This window comes from Clinocottus analis, unplaced genomic scaffold (assembly GCF_023055335.1).
Source record: "Clinocottus analis isolate CAN_PGR_092001 unplaced genomic scaffold, fCliAna1.0.p SCAF_15, whole genome shotgun sequence".
NCBI lineage: Eukaryota > Metazoa > Chordata > Actinopteri > Perciformes > Cottidae > Clinocottus > Clinocottus analis.
The window spans coordinates 1,007,832-1,030,528 of NW_027175876.1; the positions used below are offsets into that span (position 1 = coordinate 1,007,832).

Below are 22,697 nucleotides of genomic sequence, written 5' to 3' on the forward strand. Positions count from 1 at the left end.
AATGGTTTAGGAATTGTACCATTTCATTTACAAATCAGAGCGTTAATGGGCGAGTTTAATATCTATACGAAAGCAAGGGTCGGACATTTCTTCTGATATACAAGTTAAAAACAAAGCTCTCCTTTCTCGCAACTGGAACTATATGCATCATCATAAAATGGTCATATGACTCGTATTTGGTTCACACACACACACAATGTTGAAACCTATTCATTATTTTCCATGCAATATTGAAATCTCCGCTCCCTAAATGTAGTGTGCTTCTTTCAGAGATTGATTAAACACACACACACACACACACACAAACTGCCAGCTGACTGAAAGTTGTTTTTCCTCGCTGGGTTGACTAGTCAACCGGCCGACCATCAAGACTCTACTTGTTCCCGCTCTCCTCAAGGCGGCCCTGTTCGCCGTGTCGTTTCCGACACGCGGCACCGGCCGCGACTCGGTGACCCGGCTCCGAGCGTCGGGAAGGTTACAGACCGGAGCCTGTTGATTGGCTCGCTAGAACACCTCTGATTTCCCCCGCTGGCTGTCCGACTCCCGGCGGACACATGCATACCTGTTCCAATGCCCAAACACGAATTTACATTTATATGAAAAGAGAGAGAGAGAGGGAGAGCGAGGGAAAGGTGCACGCAGGACAAATCCTGCTGCTTTTCCACGGTGCGACGTCGAGGTCTCGAGTACATGGACGTCAAGGAATCTGGTGCAAATAGGGGGTTCGAGGAGGGAGAGAAATTCAGCCCGGCCTCTGGAGGAGCAACTTGTAAAAGGTGTTTCTCGTGGAGAGAGTCGCAGAGTGCACGGCGTGCAACTGTGGAACAAAATAAACTGCAGAACACTGCAGCGACTGTAAAGCCGCGCAGAAGAAGAAGAAGAAGAAAAAAGTCAAGGGAAAAAAAAAATAAGGTAAATAGGAGAGACATTCAATACAAAAGGACCTTTCTGAAAAAAAGAAACCCATCAAAGTTGTCTGCAGTGTTGGGCAGAGCAAAGTTTCCAGAGCAACAGATGAGTAGGCGATCGAGGGCGGCCGTCCTTTTAAAACTCTTTGACTCCTTCTCAAAAAAGGTCGCAAGAAGTTGCCGAGGGCCCCGGGAAGCCTCACTTTGTTGAATCAGATTTGGCATAAAGAGAAAATGTCCTCACGAAAGAGTTCATGAATGAAAGTGTGGAGCCCTTTGGTAAGACTCAGTTTGATGAAAGGCTATTTATCAAGAGAGGTCGGGCAGCGGGAAATCCAATGTCTTTTTTTACCTTGAAAAGAAATTATCAGTCATAAAATAAAAAGAGGAAACATTCAGGTCAAGCCGCACTCGCAGCCTGGAGGCTCTAATTCTCACAATGCTCATGAACATATTTCTGTTTACCACGTCCATGCTAACAATTAGCTACATTAGCGAACACATGTATAGCTACGGGGTGATGTATGTGGGGGCAGAAAATTGGCATATGACCCGATGATGGCACCAGATGAAAAGCCAGGGGCAAGTTATTATAATTCATCCTGAAAGGAACATGAATGTCAGTCCATCGAAGAGTCATTTCACTAAAAAAAAAAATATCCCGAACGTGGTGAGATGAAAGGACAAGAGGATCACCAGAGTCAGTGGGATCTCCTCCTCTGGGAGGGATCATGGACGTCTGGAGAATATTTCACGGCAATCCATCTAATCATTCGCGAGACGGCAGAGAGACGTTTAAGCCAACTGACCCGCGGACATTTCCCTCCCAGAGGTGAGAAACTATTTAGGAACGGCAAAAAAAAAAAAATCCACCCTCAAGTTATTACTGCATTAAATCTTTGCGGGCCAACTTTCATTTGTGTGAATTGATTTTCGACGAAAAAAGTTACCAGCGAACCAGAGCGAGCACGAAATGTTCCTGGATGCAGAGACAAGCATCGCACTGCTGCAGCGAGATAAACCCCGACGGCGTCTACTGTCCCATCCGCGAAATGACTGCGACGGGGGAAAAGCTACAATTGTGCTGCTGGAGCGAAGGGTTAGTAGGATGTTTGGGGGGCGATTTAGCTCACCTGACAGGTAGATGTTGTCTCCCGCCGAGATGACACTGAAGAACTCGCGGTCGTAGAAGGGCAGGCTGGCCAGCGGGTACCACTTACTGCTCTGGGGGTTGAAACAGGTGACCGCTGTCAGGGAGCGCTGGCTCATCCCGATCGCCTGGCGCCCTCCCACCAGAACTATCACCTCGGCTACACCTGGAGGATAAAGGAAAAAACAGGAGGGGAGGATGGAAGGAGACGAGGGTGATTGGGGGGCGGACAAAAGGAAGGGAAGAGATGGGAGAGAAAACGGGCCATCAGGGAAGGTTTCCACCAGTAAGTAAGCGCACAGATTGAATCAAAGCCTCTTTGTAAGTAAGAGGCATTATGTTTTGTGGCATGTGGCATACCCAACACACACAGGCAGACACACACACTTGATTTGCCGCAATTAGACGGCTGAGAGGACACCTCTATATGCCTGAGTTGTCTTTCAATCTTTCAGTTTGTAAGTACTCTTCACGAATAGATATAATTTGATATGAAGGGTTTTGCGGAGTAATGTCACGCTGTTCAATGGTTCCTCCAGGCTGACAATTTAAAAAGGGCAGATACAGACAAAGACCCATCTTCGCAAACAGCTGAATGAGGATAGAAGAAAGAAGTCGTTTGGTAAAAGAAACTGGAAGCCGAGCGGAAAAATGTGCATGGATTTAAAAAAAATAAACGAAATTTCAGTGTCAAGTGCACAATAATGCCTCTAACAAGCTGGAATAACAAGTGTGCAAAGAAAAAAGCCCACCAATAAAAAAACAGTCAGTTAGCGGAAATCTCAAACTAATTACTGAGACGACTGCAGAGGAACCCAAAAGCAAAACATCCAACCCAAAATATTTAGAGCTCAAAGCCCACGGACTCAACTTCCTTCTCCATCGCTTTAACCTTTTGACCCCTGAGCCCAGCAGCGCCCATTATCAGACAAGGAAATGATAAGAAAAAAGTCAAGTGACGTTTTCTACAGGATCTACGGCACCACAATGTTGATTCACTTCATTTACATTTCTGAAAATTAAACTTACCTTTAAGATTACGTAATTACATAAACCCCGTAACCTCAAAAACCTCGCCGTCACTTTTTCGCGCGGCTGTAACTTTTCACCTTCTTCTTAATCACTAGACTTTAGAAAGTTGGATTTCAATAAATAAAACCTCTCTGTAACTCTCCAAGCGTGTGTGAATCTAATAAGGTATGATGGATTCTTGTGGGTTGTATATTAGTACATGAAAAACCAAAATGCGGCCGGGCTGTTTTTTTTCCTACTTCAACTTTGCGATCAGGGATGGTTTTTTCTTTTTTCTGAACGCACACGTCGCACGTCTTAATTCTTCTATTTTTTGGGCCGAAAGTGTTCTCAAATATAAATAATAGATGCGGGTGTAGACGCGCCGCTTTGAAACTTTTAACGGACCCTTGCTAGTCTGCGTGCAGAAGGACAAACACAACCAGCCACACATTACAAGTCCGCCGCCGCTGCTGCTGCTGCTGCTGCTGCTGCTGCTTTGGATTCAGCAGGCCGGGCCGTCCCAGAGTCAATACACGCTTGTCGGGGAAAATGCAAAAACAAAAAATGCAAAACAGAAAAAGTTTTCCTCTCGGTCGCAGGAAACTACTGAATTAAATGGGAAAGTATAACTCAATTACCGAGACTGATGGGAGCTGCCATCCGCCCGCCCGGCTCCACCTCACTCCCTCGCTCTCTCACTGCACTCGCACAGCGAAACATACACTGGCGCTTCAGCAGTGGCATAAGAGGATCGCTGAATCAATAGGCGAGAATCAATGTGTGTACATGTCCACGTGGAGATGTGCCTGGTCTTGTGTACACACACACACACACATGAACACACAGTGAGGACCTTGTGTGATTGAGAAGATACTTGAGACGCGTTCAGCACTCATCCCTATTGCTCCTCAGCCGATCTCTGCTGTCAGACACACACACACAGACACACACACACACACACACACGAAGCTGCTGGATAAAGACACCAGTGATCCAAAACACACAAACAGGTTGGCGGGCTGCCACATGCGTGTCTCAGGTCCTCTCAGTCCTCGGCAGCAGGCTCCAGTGAGCAGGCGAAGACGACGAGCCGCCAGACAGAAATGAGCTGTGTGTTCGCAAGCGGCGGGCGGAGGAAAGGGCGGAGGGAGGGATGGATGGAGGCGAGCCAGGGAGAGAGAGGGAGAGGAAGATGGAGCAAAGAGAGGGACAAGACAGAGGAGGTAGAAAGGGGGAGAAAACTCATCTTCAAGCATTCAAAAACCAAGGCTAACCACTGGTTCATCTGCTCGGATCGATGCTTCCCCGCTGAGACGCTCGCCCAGACACATCTATAGGCGGCTGTGTATTTTTTTTTCTGGTGGTGGGGGGGGAAGTAAAGAAAATAAATAAAGCCATCCCCTTATTTATTTATTTCTCTTAAGCTTCTGTTTTCTTCTTCTTTCAAAGCTGGCAAAAACAGATTGTTGCTTTTTTTTCCTCCAGGAAGAGGAAAAAAGGGTGAAAAAAGGAGAAAGACAGAACAACTACAATGGGCTTTGGTGAGGCCGAGCAAACAGACAGAGCGGTAAGCACTGCCTCAGACATATCGTGGACATACAGCTTAGACTTAGTGGACAGCTTAGAGCTGACTGGCTCTTTTCCTCAGAGATATATATATATTTTTTTAAAAGAACACGTTCCTCTGCGTGGGACGAGCCAGTGAAGTGACGGCTCAAGGAGAAATTGTGACAGAGTCGCTGCGAGGATGAAGGTACAAAAAAAAAAAAGAAGCTTGGTGAGAAGAAACGAAGGGCGTGGGAGTGGCGCGCACCGCCGGAAGAAGATTTGCACACGCGTGTGCGCGTGGTCGCGTTACGCCCCGGACTCTGAACCTCAAACAGCCCTCGAGAACCTCGGATACGCAGCTAATAAATGGAAGTGTAGTTTTATAAAGACAGTCACAGCTGGTCTTTGACAACAAAAAAGAAGAAAATAATAAATGAAGTGGAAATAAGCTCTTTGTCTTCCCTCTCATGAGCCTCCAACCATACCTACACACACAGACACACACACATTAATTATATTGACTTTGCTCTGCTATTGTTTCTCGCTTTGTGATTAGTTTGCTGCTCTTGCTGTACGTGTTCGCAGTCCATTTCTCTTCATCACGCGCGGTGTTTTCCACTTTATTGGATTTTAAGAGTCGGAGTGTTTTTTCCTCTCCGCCTTTATAGGATTACATTTTCATCTCTTTTCATCTCCTTTTCTTACATCTTTTTTAGCTGGTTCACGTCGTTCCTATTGACTGCTTCAATTAAGCTGTCAAAGTTTCAGTGACGACGTGTGAGCCAATTTGGGAGTTTTCTTTTTTTTCTGTCTGTGTGCGCATGCCAATCAATGGTTCTACCGTTTGTTTTATTAGAAGTAAAACACATTCTATTCAAACACGGTGGAAGATACAGATACACGTAATACTAAAGTTCCCGATACACGTAATACTAAAGTTCCCGATACACGTAACACTAAAGTTCCCGATACACGTAACACTAAAGTTCCCGATACACGTAGCACTAAAGTTCCCGATACACGTAACACTAAAGTTCCCGATACACGTAACACTAAAGTTCCCGATACACGTAACACTAAAGTTCCCGATACACGTAACACTAAAGTTCCCGATACACGTAATACTAAAGTTCCCGATACACGTAACACTAAAGTTCCCGATACACGTAATACTAAAGTTCCAGATACACTTAATACTAAAGTTCCAGATACACTTAATACTAAAGTTCCAGATACACTTAATACTAAAGTTCCCAATACACGTAATACTAAACTTTCCGATACACGTAATACTAAAGTTCCAGATACACGTAATACTAAAGTTCCAGATACACGTAATACTAAAGTTCCAGATACACGTAATACTAAAGTTCCAGATACATTTAATACTAAAGTTCCAGATACATTTAATACTAAAGTTCCCTATGCAGCTGTATTGTGTTGGATTTCTTTCACTTTTGGAAAAAAACAAAACAATCGACAGAATAGCAGTAATTTCTTTTGTTGTTTTTCTACATATGTCTCCTTCCTGAACCCCCCACTGTGTCCAATTAGGCCAGCTTAAGCAGTTCTACATGCCGCTTCAACGCCCAGCCGAATGGTACGTCTGTGCACATGCAGGTTTTTTTTTTCCCGCGATTACCTATCGCATGTGTGCGGGGTATGTGTGTGCCGAGCAGAGCGTTTCCGCTCGGCCGGACACGTCAGGGAGAGTCCACATCTGTGCGTCGAAGGCTGCCGCCGGAGCTCTGACCCCTGAAGCCCCCCTCTCTTCCCCGAACGCACTCGCAAGCTAACGCAACCCAACAACCGGCCTGTCAGAACGCAACGAAAACAGAGAGAGCGGCGCCGCTGACGGGGAGTCACGCCTTTTCGGATCAGATGGTTGCGTGGGTGTGAGTTTTTTCTTCTTCTCCTCCCTCGAAAAAAAAAAAAAAAAGGAAGCCTCGCAGGGACGGCTGTCAGTCAGCCGGAGGTTTGATGGGAGTTGGGTGGAGGGATGAAGGGATGGAAGATCGAGGGATAAAGGCGTAGCGGTTGGGGATGAAGGGATAACCAAGTCTTGACAGCTCTTGTTTTTTTTTTCTTTTCTTTCTTCCCCCTTCCAGAGTTTATACCCGTGGCAGTTTGGGAGGGAAAATGTCTGCTTCTCCTGATTGTTACTGACCTTTTGTTATATTTCTGGTTTATTTTAAACCCGAGGAAAAACAAACAACATCTGATCACAAGTTTTGAACAACACCCTGCTTAGAAGAAAACATATAAAAGACGAATGCATAAACTCTATGCAGCTATTCAGGAAGCGCCTTGTTTGCAACTCTAAGCTGCTGCTGTTGTTCTGTGATAGAAGCACTCAATTAAATGCTTTCTCTAATCCTTTGTGTGGACATTTAACACTGAAATCAGGCTGTAACCTCCGGTTGTGGAAAGCGAAGCCAATGCAGAAATGCTTAAACTAAAAGCATTCAGAGTAGTCACCACGGGGCGACTCCTCTGGTTGTATAGAAGTCTATATAAGTGACTCTACTTCTCTCTTGATGTATTCCCTCAGTAAACATTGTAAACATGAGTTTATGGTCTCAATCTGTAGTTTCAAGTCTTCTTCAATAGAGCCTGATGTTCATTTAGTAATTTATAGTCCATTTAGAGTAAAAACAGACCATAAAGCAGGGGACGCTTTAGGGGCGGGGCTACAAGGTGACTGACAGCGTTGGCCAGGGAGTTGTCTGTTTGAGTTTGAGAACTCCTGTGTCACTTCTGGTTGCAAAAAGCCAAGACGGCGACGATCAACACGCCAAATTCGAGGCTTCGAAACGTCCACAAACCAAATGGGAGACGTCACAGTGACGACGCCCACTTCTTATACACAGCGCGCGTGACTAAAACATACTGAAATATATTCTCTCGCTCGAAGCTCAGAATGAAATAAAATCGTCCCCCTCGCTGCCGAGCGTGACGGTGAATGAGGTTTAACTGAAAACGCCGCCTGCTGCAGCACGTACATGACATTTTTAACCGTCGATAGAACAAACATATTGACTACTGCGGCTTTAAGAGAAGCCCCGAATGCTCCATTACAACATCAGCAAACACATCAGGAGGCAGCGTGCATTGAGCGTGAACAAAAGACGACAATGGGCGCACCTGGACTGAGCCCAGTGGTACATCTCTCAGGAGGAGGTTTTGCGTCATCGCGAGGCTGTGAATTGTGCTTTGAAAATTCAAAAAAAATAAAAATATGTATGAGGAGCGGACAGAATCGTGTGAGCGCTGAATCTCAAATTGAATTTGATGCCCACCCGCAGAGCACGATGCACACGCACACAAAAAAAAAACACACCCCCCACGGCAGTATCTGCGTCTTGCTTCCACCCAACTCGACTTCAACCAAATGAAACCTATCTGTGACAGGAGCACGCCGCCCATGCTTTACCTCATGCTAGAACACACACACACACACACACACACACACACACACACACACACACACACCAGGAGGAGAGCGGTTGATGAAAAGATGGAGACAGAACGGAAAGATTCTGTCGCTTCCTCTTCCCCGCTGCCACTCTGGCTCTTATCTCACCTTGTTATGTGTCTCCTTGCTCTCTGCCCCATGCTGTGACCCTGCTTTCACTATTCATCCTCTCTTCTTTTCTTTTTCACCCCGGGGCTAACACCTCCATCTCCATCTCTCTCGCTTTCCCCAACCTACGGGAGTCTTGGCTCCATCCCCATCTCCCTTTCTCGCTCTTCAAGTCGTTCTCTCGCTTGAAACCACGGGGGCTCCCTCTCCCCAATATATACTCTCCGTTTCATCTTCCCTCACTGCACCTTTTACCTCTCAATCAGCTCTCCGTGAGCTTTCCTTTAACCGGCCGTGCTTTTTGCAACCTCAACCCAACATGGCCGTCCCTCTGGCTTCAGAGACGGACGGCCACGCCGACGCCGTGTAGTTACCGCCGCGCGGCTCAGGTGCCTTCAGCCTCAATGCGTGTCGTGTGCACGTACAAGGATCGTCCTCCAGGCATTTACACGTCCTTGCCATCAAGCGACAAAAAAAATAAAAATACACTGGACCCGAGAGTTCATTCCTCATCTGAGAGAAAAGTCAACGAAAAAAATCTCACCTCAAGGTCCATTTAATAACAGGTTTTTTTTGAGGGTGGTGGGCTGCTGCTTTCCGTCACATGGCTTAATCTTCAAGGTCAAAAATGAACTCGACTGCGTGGAAGAGAAGCCCGGGAAAGGTAAAGTGGTTTCACGATGAAGCCATTTTGACCACCTGCAACATACCGTGACAGTGATATGTACAGAAAATAGACCTGGAGGCGGATCCGAAGCATCGTGTAACCGCTTTCCGTCGCGATCGGTTTCATTTGCTCTGGGATCGCTTCGTCTGGCGTTTGGTTTTGTACAAAAACTGAACAAGCAGACTCCCAGAAGCCTCGTTTATATAAAGGTTAACGGCACTTTCAACCGGCTTTAACCCGTAAATAACTACCCGTTCATCACCTGGACTCAACAGCCAACACGCAGGTGAGCTCCACTGCAAACAAAAGGTCACACATTTGTTCAGTGGTCGTTAAGTTAAAGAGGAAATATGTGGCTGAGATCTCTAAAAGGCTCTTTTTCGACTTCCTTATTTTAGAAATCTGAGGTATTTAGCGTACTTTTTGAAAGGAGTACGTCACGGATAAGATGCGAGTTTGAGTTCTGTTTCTCAGTGTTCAACTTGATTATTATAAATATTACCACGGAGGGAAAGTGGGTTGCATTTGATACATAAATCACATGAAAACACAGGTGACGAGGAAACCAAACATCTGGTCTCGTCCTCGTGAGAGCGAGAAAAAAAGGCGTCAATGTCTGTGTTAATGAATGTGCCACATGTATAAATATATATGTGTGTGTGAATATATTCATATGCTGTACGACTGAGGGAAACTGGTGCAGACTTTCCCTCACTGGGTATCGCAGGCGCAGTGACACTGGCGGGGTGTCTCTCAGGGCTCAGAGACATTCATATCTCGCTGCTGGTCCATAACCATTTCCTCTTATCTCAGTCGCTTCTCTCTAATCTCTCTCTCTCTCTCTTCTACCCCTCTCCTCCTCGTCCTCTTCCTCTTCTTCCTAATCCTAGGATTTCTCTCCCTGGGTGTTAATTTGCCACGGTGAGGATCAGCGGGCCAAAGGCTCCCCAAATAATGTCAGGGTCCAGAGATGTGCGATGTGGATGTTTGTATTTTTCTACTTCTTTCTGTTGAGCCAAAACAAAAAAAATCTGGCTGGTATACTTACAGATGACGGCAACTATATGAGTATTTTTTTTAAAGGCCTCCAATGTCTTAAAGGGTCAACACACTTAAATAACGTGGCGTTTAGCCTGCAGATTATTTGTGTTTGCTCCACATTTTGCACACACCCTCGAGCTCACGACGAGCTGCGAGTGGATTAGCGGCTCGCGGCGTTGTAATTACGTAAATTACATAAACTGCGTCAAGTCTCTCCGGATGCAAAGTCCCCGATGCTCGGGATGATCCACACACACACACACACACACACACACACACACACACACACACACACACACACACACACACACACACACACACACACACACACACACACACACACACACACACACGCGGGTTTATTATGTAGGTGGAACTACTTTCTACCAGAGAAACTGTTGAGGGTTTTATTCTGTGGAGTTTCCAGAGTAACTGGGACACTGTCGCTGGAGAGAGACGTTTCTGCTGAATTTTTTAAATGTAATGCGTCAATGCTGCGAGCACGGAAAAAAAAAATTTCATTTCCCCTTCCACGTATCGTATCGGGCAGGCGACACAAAGCAGGACCAAAAAAAACAGGCGGATATGTCGAAAAACCACAATCTGTGGAGCGGTTAGACGCCACAATGGGAGAAAATGTTTTTCCTGTAAATTGAACAGACGACCCGTTAAACTTTCGCAGTATTTTTGGTGTGTGTGTTTTTTTTAAAAAAACGCACACATTGTGATTTAATGGATGCAGCCGCAAGTCCAAACAAACCAAAATAATCTGCACCATCAGCACATGATACAGCTCCAGCCGCGGGTCGAGCCGGGCGTGTTGAATATTGGATGAGGCCTTCCTCGCCGGCTCGCAGCCCTTTTTTTTCCAGCAGGTTGTACTCGCAGGGCGAGCCGGAGCGCCAGATGTGGCGTGAGCGACGCCGAGGCTGATCCGCGCTCCTGTAAACGCTGCAGAGCGTCGGGTCTGAGCGCTGTGGGAAGCAGTGAAGACGAGTTTCGCAGCCTGCGAGGCCATCGCTCACCTGTCAACCTCCTCCTCCCCCTCCCCTACTCTCCCTCGCCCTTTCCCTCCTCGGCGGCTCAGCCTGACAGTGCCGTCGCCAGCCGGCAAAAAAAGGTCAAGTGGACGAAACCTTAATTTTGTCTGCCTGCCCCTGCAGACATCCAGGCGGGTTTATCAAATCTGGATTTACTGCCTCCCCGTGTTACATTTATGAGCCCAGACAGACGCGTTTGCTTGGAGATTTCGCCGATAAGACGGCGGAATATCAAAAACTCACACTCCCAATTCTCCTGCGAGTTGCAACGTTCAACTTTCCCTCTCGCTCGCCCCGCTCTCTCCCTCCCTCGCCTCCCCTCAAATACCATCTTCAGACTCCAGAAATAAAACAAAATCGACGATCCCGCTGAAGGGCACCCTTCACATGAAGCGATTAAGACGTTTCTGGCACATTCTCCTGCATCCTGCTTCTTCTTTTTTCCTTCTCCTCCCCCTCCACCACTAGTTTAAGAGGTGAAACAGAGTAATCTCACGCTGCGTCGGCTGTAAAACGACAAACCAGGCTGAATAATTACACAGAGCAGGACAATAATCAACACGGCACTGACATAATTGTCTTTCCAAAAACCGCTGACAGCTTCCCTGCCGCACGCCCGCCTTGCTTAGCGGTTAGCATCGTTTTTTTACCGCGGAGGAACATTTGAGAGAAGTTAAGGCGATCAGCGAGACGGAGCGCTAATGGAGGCCGGAGCCCAGAAGCAGTAGGTGGCAGACGACAGAGGGAAGACATCTGATGATATTTTATGCTCCCTTCTTTGCAAAAAGGTGTGAATCTCATTCCTCCTTTCTTCGCGGCGGCGCTACGGACGTGCTCGCGCTCTCCGAGGAGTCCGCCGGCGAAGGCGTGAGGTGTGAATGAGGAGATGAATGTCACGCCTACGGGGCCTCGTGCAACAACAAGCCGCTGCTTTCCATTGTCTCCATGAAATGTGGGCGCGAGCCAAGCCATCGTGCCGGGCCGGTCCAATGAAATCCAGCCACAAACCGGCACAGAGCGGTTCTTTTTTTAAAATATTTATTCGTCTGCGGGAATGTTAAAACGCCCAATAACGTTTAACCACCAACATTTCCAACGCGCCCAGGCTGTGATCTCATGTCTTTAAAACGGAGTAATCGAGTGAAAGGAGTGAAAGGATCACGTGGGCAAAAACACACTGGAGTGAGCGAGCCTACACTCTTAGTTGTGCGTTATTATCGTTGACTTTTCCCCACGTTAGATGTGTGGATGCGTCTGCTGGATGAGGATCAAGTGGACGTAAAGAAAGACAAGCTGAGATTTTTTTTGGTGAGGATTCCTTCCTACAGCGCGAAGATATAACAATGTGTAAGTGTGTGTGTGTGTGTGTGTGTGTGTGAGACAGAGGAACAGTGTGAGCTGAGCTGGACCCCTGCGTCTCCTAGTCATTACAGCTCATTTGTCTGAGTGCTATTCCACTTGGCTGGGTTGAGTTAACAGTTTGCCCCGGCGCTCTCCTCCCTCCTCCTCCTCCTCCTCCCTCCAGCACAGCGACACATGTGGAGAGAGAGAGGGAGGGTTTTGTCATGCACGTACTGTACAAACACAAGAGGGAACTTTTCCTCGTTTCTTGATGCACGGATGTGTAGATCGAGTGTATCAAGAGTGCAAGAGACACACACACACAGAAAAAAAAAGGTTTGCGAGTAAACTCTCACATCCAGCGTCTGTCTAATCCCCCGTGATCCCCCCGGAAAGTCTAATGACAGCTAATCAGATGCACATCCACCCTCTAATTAACCAATTAGCCGCTAATGGATACACATACAGTACGCTAAACGCCGCGGATCCTTTACGAGTCACTCCAAGATTTCACTTCCCTTTAGTCTTTCTGTCCAAAAGAGGAAGACAGCAGCTTCCTCCTCCTCCTCCTCCTCCTCCTCCTCTTCTCCCCAGCCTCTCTGGAAAAGTTCACAGCTGCGGTGTATAGCGAGAATGACTTAAAAATAAGCATCCCTAAAGTTAGAGCACACGGTATGTTAAAACTGAAAGGAAAAGATACAATAACGCCATCTGTTCTCAAACAGAGAAAAAAACCTGAGCTCCTCTTTGGAGTTTGAAGTGAAGTTTATATTTGAAATTCCCAGAGAGTCTATTTCTATGCCGCATATCTTTTTTGGCTGCTTAATTAGCTTCTAATAAAGTTAACGGGCAGAGCATCCGCCGAGTGAAAACGCTCCAGATTACAAGCGAGGTGCCGAGCGAGCCGACGGAGGCACCGTGTCCTGTTACGAAAATAAACTTTATGTCACGGCGGTTATTCGCGGTTTACGACTCTTTCTTTGGAGCGATTGAAAAGAACTTGGTCCAAACTTTGCAGCGGCGTTATACTTGTATATTTTTCTGGGGGGGAAACGGGGCGAGAATGACTGAAAGAAATCAACACGCCAATAAAAACTGGGCTATTAAGTAAAGAAATAAATTACGACAATGCAGCACAGCGGGACTCTATATAAAGAAGAAGAGGGAGAAAAAACCTGGGAAAACAAGAAAATTAAAAGCGTGTGTGGGAAACCATCTGGCTGCTCCGACTCCACGAGGAACTTTTTTTTTTTCGGAGCTTACAAGCTAATGGAGCAAGCGCTCATTACGATGTCGGCCTTTCTGTTGAATTTAAAAAAGTTCACGCTCTTCCATCTTACGAGCGCATTGCCGGCTGCGTCTTCATAGACCATTAATATTCCTATTAATGGGCTTCCTTCCCCGTGGCATGATGTACGAGCTCGGTATCAACGTCTTTTAGCACCATGATATAGTTTTGTCTGATCAATATTTCTGTATTAACAATGAGGGAGACGGGTGGAGACCCTGCAGAGCCCCTTTAAGACAATGAACTCGTGACGTCGGCTCACTTGAAAACACTCGATACCTTCCTTCCCTTCCCCTTCTCCCTCCTTAAGCCCAAAGATTTAAAAAAAAAAAAAAAAAAGTGTGCCACGGATCAATTAATTTTCCCAATCTACTCGCGGTAATCCAGTTTATTCCCCAGCGAGCCGTCAGCTAATTCCCCCAGATCCACTTTGTTAGAACCGATCAGATCGCAGAGGAAAAGAATTAGGTCAAGTCTTCACAAAATACATGCGGAGGTCAACACAAAAAAAACTATAAAGGTGCCAACGGCATTACATTTGGGGAAAAGTGCGTTAGGACTTTAAACTCAAAGTTGAGGCTTTGTGACTTATTTGTGTTACTGCCTATAGATATATAGTAGTAGCATTCACTTTCACTTTCACTAAATGTTCATTTTTAAGTGTCCCACACAGCTTGAGCACAACTAACTTCTGATTCACTTTTGTCTCATCTGCTTTCTGGAACAGACTTCAATGAGTTAAATATATCTTACAACTTTCCCAGTGTGTTTTTTCTTTGGTTGCCTTTAAAAATAAAAGTTATATTCAGCGTTGGGTTTAATCAGCTGGCCTCGCGTGTCGCTTCTGGTTGTCGACGACCAAAAACCGAGATGCTGATAACTGAACCTGAACTCCAGGATTCAAAACTGTTGTCCACAAAACCAACGGGGGATGCCATGGTAACAACGTCCACTTCTTTATTTATATATATATATATATATATATATATATATATATATATATATATATATATATATATATATATATATATATATATATATATATAACACAATCTGCCTCCCAGCAACCCTCAGACTCACCAATCAAATCGTTTCGTTTCCCCAAGACGTGAAACGATTGTCATCTTGATATAAACGCGACAGCTTTGTTAAAATGTATTGCTGTATTTAAATATCGGCCTCTGCATTGCAGTGCGGGCTCGGCCTTTACGAATGGACGCTCGGGTTGGGGGCGAGGGGGGGGGGGACACCTGCACGGTGAACATAACCTCTATCATCAGATTCAGACGTTTAAGTCTCGCTGTGAAAAGGATGTTAATTAAAAATCTGTCTCACAAGAGTAAATAAAAATTCAAGGCCTAGAAAAAAGAAAAAAAAATGCAATTCAACTCACATTTATCACCAGTAAAAAGGCTGAATGTGTGAGGCGCTCAGGCGTGTGTGTGTATGCAGACACACACACTGTATGAACGCACACACACACACATATGCACGCGACTCACAAGTTCACAGATTGACTGTGCTCAGCAAGAAGTGCTTCACGGATGGCAGTTTTCCTTTCTTTTTCCGCCTGACAGACTTATCAACCGAGCTCAGGTGGTGCCCCATCTGCTCGCTCGCATTAAAAATACACACACACACACACACACACACACACACACACACACACACACACACACACACACACACACACACTTACTGCTTACACAAGTAGACACACGCTCAAGGAATAAACTCAATCAAATGTCTGCCCTTCAAATTTCATTCCTGATCCCCCCCTGGCTCCTCCCCCCTCCGACCACATCCCGCCCTCTCCTCCTGCACCCCTCCGCCCCCTCAAACATCTCTTCATCTTCCTCTTCCTCGTCCTCTGCGCGCCAACGCCAACCTCGAACTCTTCCTTCCGGTCGCTCCTTCGTCTTCCTCGCCGCCCCCTCCGCTAACCCGGTGACCACGCCCCCCCCGCCCCCCTCGCTGTGCAGAGCCCACCCTGTCCAGTGCAGCAGATGGCTGAGCAACACACTCACGCACACACACACACACACACACACACACACACACACACACACACAGACAGACAATCAGGACGCAGACACACTCGGGCATTGAAAATCAGGACGTGGATACGCGTTCATGTACTTCTCCGTCCGGCAATCATCAGAACCAACGGGTTTCACGCACAGATAAACATCTCTGTCGAGACAGTCGGTCACGATAAGACCTGCAGCTCTAAGAAAAGGAGTTCAAAACATACATGTATTCCTCATCCACTGAGTCAATGGGGCGTAATGCATCATGAATGTATTCATCCCGGCGGCATTTATATAATTCTGTTGTACAGAGCCAGGAGCTGCTGTGAATCAATGCACACTTCAAGCCTGCATAATGGGGCTGCAGGATGCATAAGATATGCACATACCAAACACTATACAATGGTCCTTGACAGAAAACGCTTGGAGAAACTGCTGAGAACAAGGAGAAACCGCTGGATCGAGGGATGAGTAATGGGACGGTGCTGAGCGCATGTAATGCCACAAATGTCTTTTCTCGAGAGGCAAATGATTGCTGCCCCCCCCCCCCCCGCCCTCCCTGTGCGGCCACATTACAGGTAATTACACATGCAACAAAAATATATAAACCCAATGCAAGTCCCCTCGATGTTTGTTTACCGGCAAATAAACACACCGGCTGGACAACGGCGTTGGCTCGTGAACCTGCCTCTCCATAAAGCCCCATTTGTTAGGCAATTATCTTTATTCTACGGAGCAGAAAATAACTTGTGTGGAATGGTAAGGTGTGCTGGTGCGAGGCTCATAATGCCGTGCAGACAGTATAATTAGGCAGCTCTTTACAGGGGGAAAGAGTGGGGTCCTGGCCGGCCGGAGGGAAAAATCATACGGCCAAAAGCAATTTGCAGGCGCCTTCCCAATTTCAATGAATGATTCTTTGAATTTAACGATGTAAACAAACACGGTCTTCAATGGCCTGCACGTCGGCGGTCGGAGAGTGAATGGTCAGCCGGTGGCTTTGAAATGGACGACGGACATGTCTCTGCCCAGCTGGTGGTAAAACAAACTTGTAAAGGAGTTGTTTACGCGCTGGCTTTGCTGTAAAAGAGCCTCGGGGTTCAGGCTCCGGTACGGTTCCAACCTTTTCATGCCTGCCTGAATACGGTCTGGCTCAGGTTGTCACTTGTTTTGTACGATTATGGAAAGAAAAAAACATGTGCTGACATTTGGAAATATGTCTGGTTGGCCCGGTGTGTACTTTTTTAAGTATTTGAAATAGTTGCGTGGAAAAAACATTACGGGGCTCTAAATCATTGCTTTCCAGTTGTGGCGTAAAAATCAATACAATGCAGCTACAAGCCCCTCATGGGTTACCTGACCTCTGTGACACCCAGTGGCAGGAATATATGAAGAGTGTGTGTGTGTGTGTGTTGAGTTTGTGGGGATGAATAGATCCTGGTGATGTGTTCGGGGTCAATTGCACTTGTGGGTGGCAGATCACGTCGGGGTCACCTTATTCTCAGGTAAACAGACCTGTACTTGTGTAGCGCTTTTCTAGGCATCCTTCACACACATTCTTCACGAGCTTCTACGCGTACGAGCTAGCGCTTACCGGCGGAGAGCCGCGGCCGCGTCCGGGGCGTCTGCATCTCCTGCCGCGCGTGCGGCAGCATGTGGTAGCGCTTGGCCTCGTTGACCAGGTCGCGGCACGCCTCCGACGACTTGATCAGCTCCTCGTTGTCCACCACGTTCAGCAGGTAGGACGGGTGGATGAAGGGCAGGCGCACCGCCGCCAGCAGGTCCGACAGAGTCTGAGAGGACGGAAGGAGAAGGATTAGATGCAAAACTTAAAGCGTACAAAACACAACTTTGTTTGCGGACATTTAAATTAATTGCGAGCGCGTGCGACTTGCCGGGGAGATCAAACCAGTTCCATGTGAAACATAAAACAAATATCTCTTAACACGCGGTGGATCCCCGTCAGTAAACACATTCTCTCACATCTTTCACAAAGAACAGTAGGATTATCTCAACACCTCATTAGAACGTGTTCGTCTTAGGCCACATTTACACATAGCCGGGTATTTACAGAAACAAATATTTCTGCCATATCGTTTCAAAAAAATAATGTCGTACACACAAGATCGCTTTCTGAAAAGTTTGTTTACACAAACCCGCATGAATACGCCAGCGAGCGGCGTCATCACTATGCCACACGTGTACAGAAGACACTCATATGTGACGTGATGCATTTTTAGCCTCATACGGTGACGTTTGAGGACCTGAAGCTCCGCCCACGGGGCGAAGAGAGGAAGCGCAAAGCGCCGTGCCGTTGGAGGAGGAAGACTTTGAAGGCCATCGGATCGGTTACAGCCAGTCAGGCCCCCGAAGCTTCAGCTCAGTCGACTATTTCTTTACTTGTGCGGTGCACAATGGCGAGGCGGAAGATGAAAAGACGAGGAATCTTAAACTGTTTTCTTTTATGCAAGCGCCACGACGGGTGCGAAAAATACAACTCCAGAGACTCTGAATTCAGTCAATTTAAGCGGATTCATCATTAAACAAGAAGCCACTGAATAAAAAAAATGTTTGCAACGTTTTTCATTAAGTTTCGCTCACCGACTCCACATTTTTTCAGTTCGCGCCGCTGGAACGAGGCAGCGGGAGGAGGGGGGGGGGCGTCTTCGCCGCTTTCAACTTCCGCTTCAGATTTTTTTCCCCACCGGCTTCCAAATGAGACGTTTTACACGCCGCCGCCGCCACGAGAATTGACGCCCGGTTAATCACAACCCATTCAGGACCGGGAGACGACTCCAAAGAACGCCGCCGTCAATCAGGTCTTTGGGATCAAACAAAAATAAATAATACGGACTAGATTTTTTTTTCGGCTTATAATTGGCACCTTTCGCTCTGAGGTGTCTTTTGAGGCAAGAATTCGAGCAGCATGACCAGGATTTTTGGAGAGGTTTACAATGTTTACTGAAGGAATACATCGAGAGAAGTAGAGTCATTTATATAGACTTCTATACAACCAGAGGAGTCGCCCCCCTGGTGGCCAGGAGAGAGAATGCAGCTTTAACACATGAAGCATAGACTTCTATACAACCAGAGGAGTCGCCACCCCTGGTGGTCAGGAGAGAGAATGCAGCTTTAACACATGAAGCATAGACTTCTATACAACCAGAGGAGTCGTCCCCCCCCTGGTGGTCAGGAGAGAGAATGCAGCTTTAACACATGAAGCATAGACTTCTATACAACCAGAGGAGTCGCCCCCCCCTGGTGGTCAGGAGAGAGAATGCAGCTTTAACACATGAAGCATAGACTTCTATACAACCAGAGGAGTCGCCCCCCTGGTGGTCAGGAGAGAGAATGCAGCTTTAACACATGAAGCATAGACTTCTATACAACCAGAGGAGTCGCCCCCCTGGTGGTCAGGAGAGAGAATGCAGCTTTAACACATAAAGCATGGGAAAAAAAAACACGAAACGATGAAAATCCTGAACTACGAGTGTGTGTAAGTTTGCTCCACGGCTCGGTGTGCATACACACTCAACGTTTGCTTATAGGTGTTCGGCAGCGAGAGGTAGGACGGACTGTTGCCATGGCAACCTCGTCTATAGCTCTGGTTGCTGAATGTGTGTGTGTGTATATATAAGCCTGTGTGTGTGTGTGTGTGTGTGTGTGTGTGTGTACTCCCATGGGAGTCTCGTCCACGCCGACAGTAAAAGCTGTAAACAAGCGTGGACGGAGCGACAGCGAGCCGGGCCCGGGAGCTCGACCCCGTTGACCTCTCACGGGCTCAAAGCGATGTGCAAGAAGAGAGCGACAAAACAGACTCGGAGAAACATTATTCAGCGGAGAGCAAATAATAAGCTGACATTCGGTCCCCTCCTCCCACCTGAGGCCCTTTTTTCTTTTTTCTCTACTCTGGCATGTGTCCCATTTGTTCTCCGCCGACGTCGGACCGAGAAAAAACGGAGGAAATACGACAGCGGAGAGCGGAAAACAAAGCGGGAATGGCGTGAGAAGGACGGAGGCGAGGGGGAGGGGATGGAGTAGACAAGCGAAGGCCGCGGGAAAAAAAGAAGCGAGGACGAAACGAGAGGATGCGGCGGGCATTTAGGGAAATCTGCTGATGACATTTCGTCTCGCTCGGAGCAAAAACGGCGTCCCTGCAGATGGGAACGTCTTTTTTCTTCTTCCTCCCTCCTTCCAACGTACACAGCTTACCCAACAGTTTATCAAACAAACAGCTCATACCCACGTAAACACCGGCTCTGGCTCCCAGCGCCGTCGCTTCAGACGGTGCAGCCGACGCGAGCTACTTAGCACCCTGAGATATTCTCGAGGAGGAGAATCACCGGCTCAGGAGAAGATATACTAATTCCAATTAAAGTGGCCCCCATAGTGGGAGATTTGCCCCAGTAGTTACTGAGTCATGTCACACTCAAACGGAGGAGACTTAAGCTTCGGGCTTACTGCTTTTTTTTTCTATTAAAAGCTGCTTTTCTCCAGGTCTGCCACAATCACACCTACTTTGGCGTCGTGACATCGTGTCATTAGGTGCCAGTAATTGGCAAGGACGCGTTTTTAAGGGACACGTATTTGATGGTAAGTCCTCTTGAGATGAATCTCCGGTTAATTCCTACAGTCTGAGGAGGAACTGGAGCGGCATCTTCGTCGTATTTTCCAAAAAAAAAGAGTCCCTTTTGGCGTGAGCATCTGCACAGGTCGTCTGAAATAGGTCCGAAGCTGACCGCTCCGACCCTCAGAGCTAAATTAAAAGCTGTATGTGGGGCAGTTCCAGCCAGGTGGTGCCCTCAGCGCTGCAGAAACACGTGATGAAATGTCCAGGGGGTTGCATGTGGACATCTTGTTCCTGCTTGGAAAAGCAGGTGGACGGGCTGGAGTTTCACTTTTTATTTTTTTTCCCTTCTGGCGTCCGGGAGTTTGTATGTTGCGTAGGTTTCATCGTTCTCCTCTACGGTTCGGATGTGGTTGTATCTCACAGGACGTCGTGGACGTCGCCCGTCGGTTTTGAAGCCTCGAGTTTCGGCATTTTGGACGTCGCCATCTTGTTTTTTTGGAACCAGAGTGAAAGTGAAAGAAGGGAGTGCAACCGAAGGCTGAAAAAGACATTTTTAGGCAACCAAAATGTCCCAAATAAACTCGTAAACGAAACTGTGGAACCGTGTTAAAGTTGCAAGATGCAACCTGTCAATCACAAGGTTGCCCCGCCCTAAAGCGTACCTGTATTGTAGAAGACTTGAGACTAGAGATTGAGACATAAACTCATGTTTACAATGTTTACTGAGGGAATACATCAAGAGAGAAGTAGAGTCACTTATATAGACTTCTATACAACCAGAGGAGTCGCCCCCTGGTGGTCAGGAGAGAGAATGCAGCTTCAACACATGAAGAATAGACTTCTATACAACCAGAGGAGTCGCTTAATGGCACTTCCGCATTGGCTTCACTTCTCAGACCCCAGAGGTCGCTGCCTGGTATAACTAGGAAAACACGGTCATGACCTGTCCCAGGGAGCTTTTTTTCCTGCAATGCATGCTGGGAAAGATCTCACCAACCTTGAAAAGCAATAAGCAAGTACAGAAAATCGGTCGTCCGGGAGATCAGAAGCGAACCGCTTGCAGAATTCACAGAGCCGATGACTTCGAAAAAGCGCAAGGTCGTCGGGGTCGAGAGGTCAACGCACGATGGACGGGCTAAGCCGGCGCTTGAGCTCGCATGTTCCCGTGACGAGAATGTTCATGGCACACGGTAAACCCCTCATTAACACACACACACACACACACACACACACACACACCAAACATCTTTAAAAACAGCAGTAAAACTCCCTCAAAGAGACGGCATCTGCTCCCTGCAAAACTGGTAAAGGACCGCCGCCGCATTAAAAATCCTCCCGAAAAAAAAAAAAAAAAATATATATATATAGAAGGAGGCAGATGGATACTCGCGATTGTCCCGTGTTGTAATCACACGCTGCTTTGGCAGTCATAGTTATTAATCTGCTTGGTGCAATCAGTCCGAAATATTGATTTGACTGTAATCTCGTTGATGAGATGAAAACAATGGAGGAGTCACCGGGGCCGACCTCTGATTAAATAAACAACCGGGGATTCAATTGGACTGTAAACGGATTGGAATATCCCCCCCGGGTGAGTGTGTGTGTGTGTGTGTGTGTGTGGTATCGGTGGAGTGCAATGCATGGATGTTTTTCTCTACTTTAAGTCTTTTATTTCTGGGTGGGAGAAAAAAAAAGTAACTCTCCATCTCTCCCACCTCTTTTTCACCATCCCCCCCCCCCTCTCTCTCTCTCTTTCTCTTCCTCTCTCTCCATTCCCGACTCCCACACACGCATACATCGGCATGGAAATGAGGGAGAGGAGAACGCTTGCTGCTAAAATTCAAATCCAAAGTGTCCGACCCCGCGAAAAAAAAGAAAAAGTTGTGCTTGGTGCCAACCGCTGAAAGAACCCGAGCAGCAACCGTTTACCCGACGTTCTGGTTTACCATCCGAAATAAAGTGTTTGGAAAAAAAAAACAAAGAACACAGTTTTGTTGGTGCATGTTCAACAAAACATGAGCTACATTTTAATTTATTGCTTTTCTAATTTTGCACACTGCAAACTTTATATATTTGACTGGCTCAGCCGTGCAGATATGAGGTGGTCTTCTCTTGTTTTATGCAGATCTAAAAATCAAATTAAGTTCATGGAAGCTGCATTGAGCTGGAGATTTATTCTGTATTTGCTTGGCACCTCTTTTAACCTTTTGGAAAATCCTCCCGCTCCCATTTTAAGTCCCAGCATGCCCCATTCAGACAATCTTTTGGCATAAAATACATAATATCTTTCCGTTTTTGAACTGAGCGACACAGTTTTTTGACTGAAACTCCGTCCTAACAGGACAAGTCTTTGTTTTATTGTGATTTTTGTTGCAGATTCTGATTCTTTAGGTCCTAATCTTTCCAAAAAGGTGTCTTAGTGACGCTCCAGGAGGCATTTTTGGGGGAATCTGGCTCATATCATGCTGGATGTTCATAGTTACCGTCAAAATATTATTATTTTTGGAGATATACATTTTT

The 22,697-nt window shown here is 46.8% G+C and overlaps 1 protein-coding gene across 1 annotated transcript in view; it reads right to left on the reverse strand.

Annotated features, from left to right (window-relative positions):
• LOC137785930 (kelch-like protein 29) overlaps positions 1-22,697 on the reverse strand; it is a 189,971-nt gene that overhangs the window by 31,029 nt on the left and 136,245 nt on the right. The window contains exons 10-11 of the mRNA XM_068577501.1: positions 17,202-17,400; positions 2,042-2,224 (exon numbers count right to left, since the gene is read on the reverse strand). Of these exons, the coding sequence (XP_068433602.1) occupies positions 2,042-2,224; positions 17,202-17,400 (382 nt within the window). The remainder of the gene's footprint in view (positions 1-2,041; positions 2,225-17,201; positions 17,401-22,697) is intronic.